Genomic DNA, 12852 nt, shown 5'->3' with positions numbered 1-12852 from the left:
AGGTGAAGGTGAGGACAAAGGCCTTTTTCATGGCTGAGGGAAGGAAGGCTGCTGCCAGACGGAGAGGAGTGCTAGCCAGGAAACAGAGGCAGCTGCAGCGTCTCTACACGATGCTGCACAGTGGCTTCGATGTGCTTGAGGATATCACCCTTTTAAAAAAGGACATCCGGAGCATAGCCGAAGAAAGCAGTCGAGGAGTGCTGTTAAGAAGCAGAGTGCAGTTCTTGGAAGAAAATGAGAAGTGTACTCGCTTCTTTTTCAGGAAAGTGGTAAGCTCCAAGTCTGTCATGGAAAGTGTAGTTGATGAGGAGGGAAGAGAGAGTACAGAGCTGAGTGCTATCCTCTCCTGCATCGAGGCCTTCTTGTCACGGACGTCCAAAGGGACTAACTGTGGGGAGCAGGAGTGCGGAAAAAGACCCATATGCGTAGCGGCGAGACGGAAAAAAGGCCCGGGCTCATTAGTGCAAAGAGTTCAGGAATGCCGTATAGAAACCTGTGCCCTCAGGGAGCGGATGTAGGGCGCCCTGGTGCTAGGCGGGTCTCAGGACATCCGAACGTCAGTGCTGAGCGAGGACAGAGTGCAAGACCCGGAAATATATAGCCCAAGGGAAAGAGAGGGACAGGAAGGACAGCAGACCAGGAACTAGGCACAGGACAGAGAAGGACCGCCCTCTGGCTGCAGAGGGCATGACACTTCTACTTAAGACTGTACAGCTCTACAGAGGTAAAGGATGAAGAAATTCATTTTTTTACCTCAAAGCTAGAAAACGTTTTGAGTGAAGAAGATAGGGAAGTACTTGAGGGGGATTTGACAGTAGAAGAGCTGAGAGGCTATGGAGAGCTTACAGAAGGGGAAAACTCCGGGTGCTGACAGGCTCCCTAAAGGGGCGTCTGCTTTTACTACTTGCACAAATGAAGGCAAAAAAAAGCCAATCCATGTGAACGAACGGCGCTTTACAGAGGAGTACTGCCTGACTGGATCGTTGATGAACGACAGAGGTCACTCCGACCTCTTCTCGGTTTTCTTCAATGACTTACTAAGGATCTTCTTCACATTCGCCCATGCAGGGGAAGCCAGTTACACCAAAGCAAACGCAGGAAAGTGCAATTCAAGCAGAGACCAGGAGAGACTTGTTTACACCGAGAGTGGGCGGAGAATGGAACAATGCGCCCAGCCCTGTTGCTGGAGCCGATTCTTGATGAGATCTTGGGCTCACTAAGAAGCCCCCGCTGGATGCTAATCTTTCTGTTGTTCTTGCAGGTCCTGCACTGCATTTGAGCCAACAGAGCTCGTCCTGGTCTGTCGGCACAGCCCAATTGCGAATGATCTGCTCCGTGTACAGAAGGAACGTGCGTTTGGTACAAGAGTGCATGAAGGCACCGGAAATACATTGGCAACAAATGACCGGTCGCTCAAGACCTCTGTGAAGTACAGGAGTGTGCAAAACGATGCTGTTTCCGCCCAGTCTCGAACCGGGGACTTTTCAGGTGTTAGGCTGACGTGACAGCCTCTACACTACGGAAACCAGCAGGGACTGCTGCTGGTGTCTCGCTTGCATTTCAGGCTGAGAAAGGGAAGCGTCACTTTAGGAAGGGGGTGCTGCAGAGAGGAACAGAGGGCTCCATGAAACAAAACGCTGAAACCCGGGATCGAACCAGGGACCTTTAAATCTTCAGTCTAACACTCTCCACACCCACCTGCTCCAGCCTTCCTGTGTTGCGGCATGAGCGCACCAAGAGGAGCGGGAGAGTGTTGCAGGAACGTCACTCAGAAGGAAAGCCACCCAGGTGCGCCCTCTGAGCTCTGTCCAGTGCATCTTCCTCGCATGGACTCCTGCCTGCGACGGGCAGGAAACAATTAGCAAGAACAGAACAACGCCCCATGGGTGTCTCATGACCACAACTTAAGTTGTGAAAGGTGCAGGTGTGAGGGGTTGCCGGGCTACTTTGGAGCAGAGCTTGGGCGGAGGGGGGGCGGGAAAGCAGACAAAGAGGTGACACCTCAAGGTCTGCACGATCACAGCTCTCCGCCGACCATGGCTTCCGCTCGATAAGCTACTGGACACACCCGCCCCTCCTCACACAGACCGTGGAAAAGCCCCCGAGTGGGAGGGCTCTCTCTTCCTCCCAGGAGCCCTTGGACACGACGCACAGACAGGGCGCGGGGAGCTGCCGCCTGCAAACACGGCTCCAGGCAGGACACCACTCCGCAGGAGCCGCAGAGCAGAGCAGAGGAGATGGGGGCAGCTTAGCTCCTGTGCAGAGACCTGAGCTGTGGTTGCTGCGGACGCTGTCTTTTCAGTTCTCGGGGTAGGACATCAGGAAGCACATTAAAGCGCTGCGACATGCACTGTACAGATCCCGCCACTACTGGGCCCGATTTCCCCGGATCGAAACCGGGCTGAAACAGGCCTGTTTCGTTTGTTGCCACGCACACTGTTTGGGGATTCGCCTAGCGCTGTGATCGAAAAGACCCACTCACCTCTTAGTGTGGCGGGATCTGCACAGTGGATGTCGCAGCGCATCCTGCTTTCACTTCAATGAACGTCCTGATGTACCCCGGTCTCCCGCGTGACAGGTGGGGATACTCGCCACTATACTAACGAGGAAGACATCGCTCTCTGCTTAGTGTGCAAAACACTTACTTGCAGCATTGTGGGTGCTGTGGTTTAAATGCTATTGGTTTGTGAACAGAATACCCCTATCCCAGTGCATTGTGCCACATTAAATAAACGCACGAGAAAAAGAGATTCAGAACGCAAAGCTGTGTCAGTGTTCTGTGTAAAAAATCGGTTTGAACATCATGGGAGCTGTTTTTAATAAGCTGCTGAGTAAAGAATATTTTAATCTTCCTGCTGTCAGTAGTATTGTGCATATAGTTGACTCTTACCTGAATGAAAAGAGGACGTAAAGAAAGGGTTTCAGAATTCAGACAAAGCTTTATTCGCGTGCTTACAGTCTGAGTAATTGGAGACTGCACTATTCTGTTGCCTATAGTCATATACGGGTTTTTCGCATGAAGCCGTATTGAACAGCATTTCTCGCGTTGTGATCTTGTGTATACAGCGGTCCCCCAGGTTCCAGTTAGTGCGTAATTACGCATCGATGAAAAACCGGAGGTTTAAAAAAAGATAATTAGCTCACTGATACTTTGATGTAGAGGCTGTGGAAATATCCACATGTCGTGGTCTTTAAAATGTATTTGGTTTTAAGGCGTTCTGTGCTTCCATTGCGAAGATATGGACAAAAGAATATTCGTGATTGGTCAAAAAAATGTCATATAAACGAAAAAGTAAAGGCTGAGAAAGCATTCACAATGTATTTTATACACAAAGCAAGTATTCTCGCGATTCTAAGAGGTTTCGTGTAAACGCTACAGGCGTGCCAAAATCGTTTTCGAACTTCAAGCTAACTTTACTCCGGTGTGTCAGGAGTGAAATGGCGCAACTGAAGAAGGAAAACGAGAGCCTGAAGTGGAGATTGCAGCTGAGGGAGAAGGAGTCGGGAGCAGGAGGAGATCAGGAACAGACAGTTCGTGTTGGACACACGCTTCCCTGTGAAGTCTCTGCAGAAATAAAAGAAGAAATGGATACGGAACTGCAGCTCTCAGGTCAGTGTGGTGACTTGTATGAAGTCAGTATGTGTGTTTAAAACCAGTGTCTATAACTTCCTCACTGGTGAGATTGTTTAAATAACAAACTTTATTTTAAAGAAAACATCGCGTAAGAGTAAACATTCTCGTTATCTAACAAACTATCAAACTGTCATCAAAAACCTTTCTTCACTGGTGAGAATATAGTGGAGAGATGCAGAGTGAAGTGGGAAAGACTTGTGTGATGTAGCAACGGGATTCTTTACTGGAAACTGAACTGTTTTGTCCGGTTACGGTGCTGAAAACACCTCGTTCACATTCAACAATTGTTCCACTGAATCAATTTGTAACCCAACATCATTATGAAACAACATTTATAAATATTGTATTTACGTTGTATTGGTCTAGATTTTATATGTATACTAATGATTGTGTATATAAAAATTATTTCAATTGTATTACCGTCCTCCACGGTCTGTGTCTGTATTAACTCGTCTGGAATATTGATCCAGTGTGTCTGTATTAACCTCTCTCTCTAAGTGCATTGTTTATGTACTGTACTGTACAGTAAGTGTGTGTGAATCAACCCCCCCCTCTCTCAGTGCAGTGTTAATATACCGGAGTGTCCAGTCAGTGTGTCTGTATTAACCCCTCTCTCAGTACAGAGTTAATGTACTGTAGTGTTCAGTCAGCATGTCTCTATTAACACCTCTCTCTCAGTGCAGTTTTAATGTACTGTTATGCCCAATCACTGTCTGTATTTACCCCTCTGTCTTAGTGTAGTGTTAATGTACTGTAATGTGCAAGCAGTTTGTCTGTTAACCCACCTCTCTCTCTCAATGCATTGTTTATGTGCTATAGTGTACAGTCAGTGTCTGTATTAACCCCTCTCTTTCAGTATAGTGTTAATGCACGGTAGTGTCCAGTCAGTCTGTCTGTGTTCACCCCTCTCTCTTAGTGCAGTGTTCATGTGCTGTAGTGTCCAGTCAATGTTTCTGTATTCACCCCTCTCTCTCAGTGCAGTTTTTATGTCCTGTAGTGTCCAGTCAGTGTCTGTATGAACCCCTCTCTCAGCAGTGTTAATGTACTGTAGTGTTCAGTCAGTGTGTATGTATTAATCCCTCTCTTTCTCAATGCAGTGTTAATGTACTATAGTGTCCAGAAAGAGTCTGTATTAACGTCTCACTCAGTGTAGTGTTAATAGACTGTAGTGTCCAGTCAATGTTTCTGTATTCACCCCTCTCTCTCAGTGCAGTTTTTATGTCCTGTAGTGTCCAGTCAGTGTCTGTATGAACCCCTCTCTCAGCAGTGTTAATGTACTGTAGTGTTCAGTCAGTGTGTATGTATTAATCCCTCTCTTTCTCAATGCAGTGTTAATGTACTATAGTGTCCAGAAAGAGTCTGTATTAACATCTCACTCAGTGTAGTGTTAATAGACTGTAGTGTCCAGTCAGTCTGTCTGTATTCACCCCTCTCTCTCAGTGCAGTGTTAATGTGCTGTAGTGTCCAATCAGTGTGTCTGTGTTAACCCCTCTCAGTGCAGTGTTAATGTACTGTAGTGTTCAGTCAGTGTGTATGTATTAATCCCTCTCTCTCTCAGTGCAGTGTTAATATACTGGAGTGTCCAGTCAGTGTGTCTGTATTAACCCCTGTCTCTCTCAGTGCAGTGTTAATATACTGGAGTGTCCAGTCAGTGTGTCTGTATTAACCCCTGTCTCTCTCAGTGCAGTGTTAATATACTGGAGTGTCCAGTCAGTGTGTCTGTATTAACACCTGTCTCTCTCAGTGCAGTGTTAATGCATTGTAGTGTCCAGAAAGTGTCTGTATTAACCTCTCTCTCAGTACAATGTTAATGTACTGTAGTGTCCAGTCAGTCTGTCTGCATTTACCCCCCCCCCCCCGAGCACTGTTAGTGTACGGTCTGTATAAATGCCTCTATCTCAGTGTAGTATTAATGTACTGTAGTGTCCAGTCAGCATGTCTGTATTAACCCCTTTCAGTGCAGTGCTAATATGCTGCAGTGTCCAGTCAGTATGTATCTATTAACACTTATCTCTCAGTGCAGTGTTAATGTACTGTTATGTCCAATCAGTGTCTGTATTTACCCCTCTGTCTCAGTGTAGTGTTAATGTACTGTAGTGTGCAGTCAATTTGTCTGTTAACCCACCTCTCTCTCTCAGTGCATTGTTAGTGTGCTGTAGTGTCCAGTCAGTGTCTGTATTAACCCCTCTCTCTCAGTATAGTGTTAATGCTCTGTAGTGTCCAGTTAGTCAGTGTGTCTGTATTAACCCCTTTCTCTGATTGCAGTGTTAATGTTCTGTGGTGTCCAGTCAGTCCGTATTCATCCCTCTCTCTCAGTGCAGTGTTAATGTACTGTAGTGTCCAGTCAATGTGTCTGTATTAACCCCCCTCTCTCTCTCAGTGCACTGTTAATGTAAATGTAATGTGATTGTGATATTATTACAGTAGACTTACTTTTTACATGGTAGTTAGGTTTCTGACAAAGCTAAATCAGAACACCCTCTTATACCCACTTATTCCGCTGTTTAAACAACCCAAATTGATCGTCAGTGTACTAGTACGCGTTTGTGTAGTTTAAAGCTTTTTAGATCACATGACCTCAGCTATCACTACTATGCTGATGATACTCAAATATACATCCATACCAAACCTGACGCTGATGTGTCTGTCTCTATTATATTTAGTTGCATCTCCCATATAAAATCTTGGATGACTTAATATGTCCTTCATGTTAACTGTGACAAGACTGAAGTCATGCTTATTGGCACCACCCATCAACTTTGTAAAACCAATGCTGTAACTCTATCTGTAGATTTTCTTATACTTGAGCTTCAGTCTATATTGAAAAACTTGGGGATGATATTTGACGTTTGACCCATATGTGCAGCATGTTGTCAAAACATCTTTCATTCACTTCAAAAATATTGCTCCACTACGCCCTATGTTATCACTAACTGTGGCTGAAAAGAGTTGTCTAATCTTGAATCGACTACTGTAACGCTCTACTCTCTGGGGACTCTAAATCCACATTGAACAAACTTCAGTATGTCCAAAATTCGGCAGCCAGAATCCTGACAAGGTCTAGTGCAAGTGTTCACATTACTCCTATCCTGGAGTCCTTGCACTGGCTTCCTGTCAAGTTGCATGTCGACTTAACAATCCTCCTGCTCACCTATAAGGCTCTCCATGGCTTGGCACCTCAGTACCTGTCTGGGTTATCACCCTACTCCCCACCTCACAACCTTCGCTCTTCTAATTGTGTTCTCCTATCTGTCCCCAAGTCCGACTACAATCAATGGGTGACATGGCCTTCTCCTGTTATGCCCCCAAGCTCTGGAACTCTCTCCCTAAGGATATCAGAGAGTCACCTTCTCTAAACTCCTTCAAATCCAGACTCAAAACCTTCTTCTTTAGAAGACCCTTCATTGAACTATTCTTTACCCCTCTGCTCCTACTGTATTTAGTACCACCATCTACTGTCTCCTCTAACTGTGTGTTCTCATCATGCTTATTTTGTGTATTTTTTGTTGTTGGCATTCTGTAAAATGCTTTGAGAAGCCACCTTTAAAAGTGCTATATAAAATAAAGTTTTTTATAATTATTATAAAGATTTTGTCTTGTTCTGTTTACAGGTTCAGAGGCCAGTGCTCTCTCTGAGGCTTGGGAAAGGGCTCCTCTTGAACAGAAGCACAGTGAGTGGGGCTCCAGTCTGATGCAGGAGACAGAGCTCACTGCTCCAGAAGGGAAAAAGACTCTCAGTGAGCAGCACACAGAGAGCAGACAGATTGTTGAGGTTCTGGACTCTGTGCCCATGATGAAAATGGAGTCTGAGAGTGAGACACCTGGGCTCTTAGTATGTGATGATTTTACAAAGAAGATGAATAATCTGGACTCGAACAATATTACACAAGGTTGTAATGAACTGGGCTGTGTCTCTGTACAAGAGCACAGTGAAGAACTGGATGTCTTTAATCTTACAGAGCAGGACATGGAGCCCCAGTTGATTGACTGTACAGAGCAGCAGACTGATGTACCTGGTGAAGAGAACATTGTTGAGATACAGCACCGAGAGGAGAGTCAGTACAGGGAGGAGCAACAGCAGCTCCTACAGGGCTTGATAATTAGGCCTTGTTCTGTTCAAGTGGAGAGACTGTCATTGCACAGTCTCAAACAATCATGTAATCCCTTAGCATCTGATGACTTTACACACAGGTTTAATAATCTGGTTACTGAGAAAATTGTTGAAAGTTTTAATGAACTGGAGAGTGTGTCTGTTCTTGGGCAAAGAGAGGAACAACTGAATGAACTGGGCGGTTTTAGTCTCAGAGAGCTGGAGAAGGAGCCCCAGATGATTCACACTGCTGAGCAGAAAAGTGAGGGACATAATGAAGAAAACAAATCTCACTTTCATCACACAGAGCAAGACCATTCCATGGAGAATTTGCAGAATAAGAGACCACAGGACGATCAGGGGATGAGGAAGAATCACTCAAGGCCTTGCTCAGATGGAGTGGACAAACTGCCATTATGGCACATGGAGGAGCAGTGTTTCTGTCAGTCTAGCATTTCAAAACCCTATCAGCACCTTCACACAGGAGAGAAACCTTTCAGCTGTAGTCAGTGTGGGAGGAGTTTTAGGCAGTCACATGACTTAAAAAGGCATCAGCGCATTCACACAGGAGAGAGACCATTCAGCTGCAGTCAGTGTGGGAAGAGTTTTAGTCGGTCAAGTAACTTAAAAACCCACCAGCGCATTCACACAGGAGAGAGACCGTTCAGCTGCAGTCAGTGTGGGAAGAGTTTTAGTCAGTCAAGTAGCTTAATTATCCACCAGCGCAGTCACACAGGAGAGAGACCATTCAGCTGCAGTCAGTGTGGGAAGAGTTTTAGTCGGAAAAGACACTTACAGTCACACCAGTGCATTGACACAGGAGAGAGACCTTTCAGCTGCAGTCAGTGTGGGAAGAGTTTTAGTCAGTCATATGACTTAAAAAGGCACCAGCACATTCACACAGGAGAGAGACCATTCAGCTGCAGTCAGTGTGGGAAGAGTTTTAGTCGGTCAAGTAACTTAAAAACCCACCAGCGCATTCACACAGGAGAGAGACCATTCAGCTGCAGTCAGTGTGGGAAGAGTTTTAGTTGGTCAAGAGGCTTAATAGCCCACCAGCGCATTCACACAGGAGAGAGACCATTCAGCTGCAGTCAGTGTGGGAAGAGTTTTAGTCAAATAAGCCACTTACAATCACACCAGCGCATTCACACAGGGGAGAGACCATTCAGCTGCAGTCAGTGTGGGAAGAGTTTTAGTCATTTACAACTTTTAAAACGACATCAGCACATTCACACAGGAAAGAGACCATTCAGCTGCAGTCAATGTGGGAAGAGTTATAGTCAGTCAAGTAGTTTAATAGTCCACCAGCGCATTCACACAGGAGAGAGACCGTTCAGCTGCAGTCAGTGTGGGAAGAGTTTTAGTCAGAAAAACCACTTATATTCACACCAGCGCATTCACACAGGAGAGAGACTTTTCAGCTGTAGTCAGTGTGGAAAGAGTTTTAGTCACTCACACCTCTTAAAACGACATCAGCGCATTCACACAGGAGAGAGACCATTCAGCTGCAGTCAGTGTGAGAAGAGTTTTAGTCAGTCAAGTGACTTAAAAACCCACCAGCGCACTCACGCAGGAGAGAGACCGTTGTAGCAACAAGGTTTATTAAAATACAAGAATTAAGTTTGCTGCTCCCTTGCCAGTCCCTCTCTCCTTCACCTCAGTGGTGCTTGATACAGAGTCCATTCAATTTGGTTCACAATTAAGGTGTTTTTCTAGCCGATAGAGTGTCCTGCTAAGGAACAGCTCCCAAAAGCTGGTACACATCAACCACCTTAACAAATGTCATTTCTAGTGACTAAAAGTCTGAGATTCCAAGGGAAAATGTCATTCAAAGTTGGTTTATGACCCTAAGGTCAGAGTGCATTATTACTCATCATCAGCCAATCAGGAACTGGTAGCGTAGGTTAACCCCACGTGGGTCACTGATCCCCATAAAACTTTCAACCAATGAGCGACCTGCAGTTCCTCCAGGTATAAACAGGCAACAAAGAGCCCCTGGGCCGGCTGGACACCTCTCGAGCACAGTTCCCAAGAGCAGGACATTCTCGCAGCGCGCCTGCTGGACTTTCAGCCTTGGAGCACCTCCTGAACATCCTCCGACTCGGTCCGGACCTCCACATAACGGCCACTGTGTCCGAGTGGCAGGACTTTCCTTTGTTCTAAGAGTCGAGGGCGAAAGTTGCCAGCACGTAACCAAAGGATCCACCCAAAGTTAGCATCAGCAGCAAGCCTCATGAACAGGTCGGAACTGTGGACAGCTGAATAAGAATTCAGGACTAGCGCTTCATCAGGAACAAACCAGTCTTCATCCTGACCTGCTGGGACCCGCAGTCACTTTTCCTCCTGTGCACAAACTTTGCTAGTTTCAGCCAACACTAACTAGCTGGTCTTCAGAGAGCCCACTGCTAGAGCATTGCAGGAATCTCTCCCACGATGTCGCAAGCTGCACTGAGCACTGCCTGGCACAGAGCCAGAGAGTGCCGATTGGACACAGGAACAGCCTGCCACTGCTTCTTTGTGTCCACGGGAGATCTGAATTCCCACAGATTGGATGAGTATTCAACATTCTGCATTACAGCTCGAGAATTCAATTGTTATCCCAACCAGTTGATATCAATTTAATTCCTATGAGTGATGTACTTGTTTTGAGTATCTAGTGTAGAAGTTGTTATCCAAGTTATCCAACACTAAATGAATGATATACTGAATGTATGTCCTCTTGGTATCTGTAACTCTTCATGATTAAATATATACCTTTTGTATTCTGCTAATCCTCACGATAAGATCTGTTATGTTTATATGCACATTTTATGTATTAATAAATGTATCCTCGTGTATTAGTACCCGTGTGTGTGCGTTGTTCGAGATATCCCACAAGGCTGGATTCTAATACCATCAGATTACAGATTAATGTAGCCAATTCATAGAGGGATTTTAGTAGGAGGCCATGATTAGTAAGGGCCAATTGGAAATTTTGGCCAGGACACCGGGGTTACACCCCTACTCTTTTCGAGAAGCGCCCTGGGATTTTTAATGACCACAGAGAGTCAGGACCTCGGTTTTACGTCTCATCCGAAGGACGGCGCCTGTTTACAGTACAGTGTCCCCGTCACTATACTGGGGCATTAGGACCCACATGGACCACAGGGTGAGTACCCCCTGCTGGCCCCACTAACACCTCTTCCAACAGCAACCTTAGTTTTTCCCAGGAGGTCTCCCATCTAGGTACTGACCAGGCTCACACCTTCTTAGCTTCAGTGGGTTGCCAGTTGTGAGTTGCAGGGTGATATGGCTGCTGCCTTACCCATCATGGCCTCCTAATAACCCCCATCTCTGAACTGGCTTCATCACTCTACTCTCCTCCCCACTGAGAGCCGGTGTGTGGGGAGTGGACTGGAGCATCATCATCCAGGTGGGGCTGCACACTAGTGGCAGTAGTGGGATCCCCATGACCTGTAAAGAGCTGCACACTGGTGGCAGTAGTGGGATCCCCATGACCTGTAAAGAGCTGCACACTGGTGGGGGTAGTGGGATCCCCATGACCTGTAAAGACCTGCACACTGGTGGCGGTAGTGGGATCCCCATGACCTGTAAAGCACTTTGAGTGGAGTGTCCAGAAAAGCGCTATATATATAACACCTCCGGCTGATGAATCTAAGGTAGAGAGAGAAAGAGAGAGAGAGAGATCAGGCAGGAGAAATGGAGGAGAGAGGTGATTAAACTGACCCATGTAGCCTCACACAAACTTAGCCCCTCAGTAGTCCAGGGGGACAGCAGAGGACATCGGTGCCCTACGAAGCTTCTGTCACAGTCAGGGAGACACACACACACACCCACACACACACACACACACACACACACACACACACACACACACACACACACACACAGGTGGGGCTGGACAACACAGGATGTTTAAGTTGGCCTTTCCCCACCCCAGCCACCCTTTGTGTAAAGAAGCGCTTTCCCTGTCCCGTCCCGACTGGAGGATCTCATCCAGCTGTGTCTTGCGAGGCGCCAGGCGATCCTCTTCAACACCCCAGCTGGGCAGCTTGTTCCCGACCCCTGCCACCCTTTGTGTAAAGTAGCGCCAATCGTTCTCCTTTCCAAAATGCACACCATCTGAGTGTCCACTCCTGCCCCCTGATTCCCATTTCACTGCTGTTTCTGGAATACGACTAGCAAATCTCCACCAGGGGAGAGTGTACCTACACACACGCACACGCACAAACCCGTTTCATGTACATGACCAGATCTTAATATTCGTCTAATCCCCCCCCCACATGTATTTCTCTACGGCAGGTGGCGAAGACTGCAGCAAGGTCTTTCTATGACGGCAACATCCTGTTCACAGATGCCCCAGTACAGTGCAGAAAGGCGCGTTCGTACACAAGGGTACCTGCTGCAAAACACAAAACCACGCTATGTTCCACCTGCACGCCGCCATAGTTCACACCTTGGTGAGAATGCTGCATGCGATTTTACTCGAAAAGACATCGCTGCTCTGGGATCACATAGGATACATTTCTGTGCTGAAAAGAAGGGATAAGTCACTAGATCTCTTTATTCTCAAACAGAGGAGAATGGGGGGAATGTGATACAAATTTTCCAAATCCTTAAAGGTCACTGGCCAAGTCAGTCCAGCTGGCTTCTTCAGAGTGAATACTGAATCGTGGACCAGAGGGCACAGAGGAAGGGCATTTCAGACAGAGAGCAGGCAGTGCTACTTTGCAAAAAGGGGGGTGGAGGTGGGGAACAAGCTGCCCAGCCCTGTGGTTGAAGCAGATACCCTGGCTTCTCTCCAGACACAGATGGATGGGACCTTCCAGTCAGGACAGGAGGCACATCTTTACACAGTGGGGGGTGGGGGTGGGGAACAAGCTGCCCAGCCCTTTGTTTGAAGCCCAAACCCTGGGTTGAGATGAGCTCCTCTAGTCAGGACAGGAGGCGCTTCCGTACACAGAGAGGGGTGGGGGTGGGGAACAAGCTGCCCAGCCCTGTGGTTGAAGCCCATACCCAGGCTTCTCTCCAGACACAGCTGGGTGAGCCCCTGGAACCAATTAACCACTCACGACCCCACAAGACAGACAGGAGTGATTTGTTGTTTGTTTTCTGCGCACAAGAA

The 12852-nt window shown here is 46.9% G+C and overlaps 1 protein-coding gene across 1 annotated transcript; it reads left to right on the top strand.

The window, feature by feature from the left end:
• Positions 1-687: 687 nt before the first annotated feature.
• On the top strand, positions 688-10400 carry LOC148665975 (uncharacterized). Its single transcript, XM_088632902.1, has 3 exons — positions 688-724; positions 3380-3610; positions 7246-10400. The coding sequence occupies exons 1-3, from the start codon at positions 688-690 to the stop codon at positions 9315-9317; spliced, it is 2340 nt and encodes a 779-aa protein (XP_088489028.1). The 3' UTR covers positions 9318-10400.
• The last annotated feature ends 2452 nt before the right edge of the window (positions 10401-12852 follow it).

The sequence above is a fragment of the Lepisosteus platostomus genome, chromosome 5 (assembly GCF_059453375.1).
Source record: "Lepisosteus platostomus isolate fLepPlt1 chromosome 5, fLepPlt1.hap1, whole genome shotgun sequence".
In the NCBI taxonomy this organism is placed as follows: Eukaryota; Metazoa; Chordata; class Actinopteri; order Semionotiformes; family Lepisosteidae; genus Lepisosteus; species Lepisosteus platostomus.
The sequence above is the reverse complement of the archived record's forward strand: the minus strand, read 5'-3'. Positions and strand labels throughout refer to the sequence as shown.

Excerpts from the sequence above, each read along its gene's own strand:
- LOC148665975 (XM_088632902.1), top strand. The coding sequence starts at position 688 with ATGACACTTCTACTTAAGACTGTACAGCTCTACAGAG. Across the intron at positions 725-3,379 it reads GACTGTACAGCTCTACAGAG|GCGTGCCAAAATCGTTTTCG; the intron begins GTAAAGGATGAA and ends TAAACGCTACAG. Across the intron at positions 3,611-7,245 it reads TACGGAACTGCAGCTCTCAG|GTTCAGAGGCCAGTGCTCTC; the intron begins GTCAGTGTGGTG and ends TTCTGTTTACAG.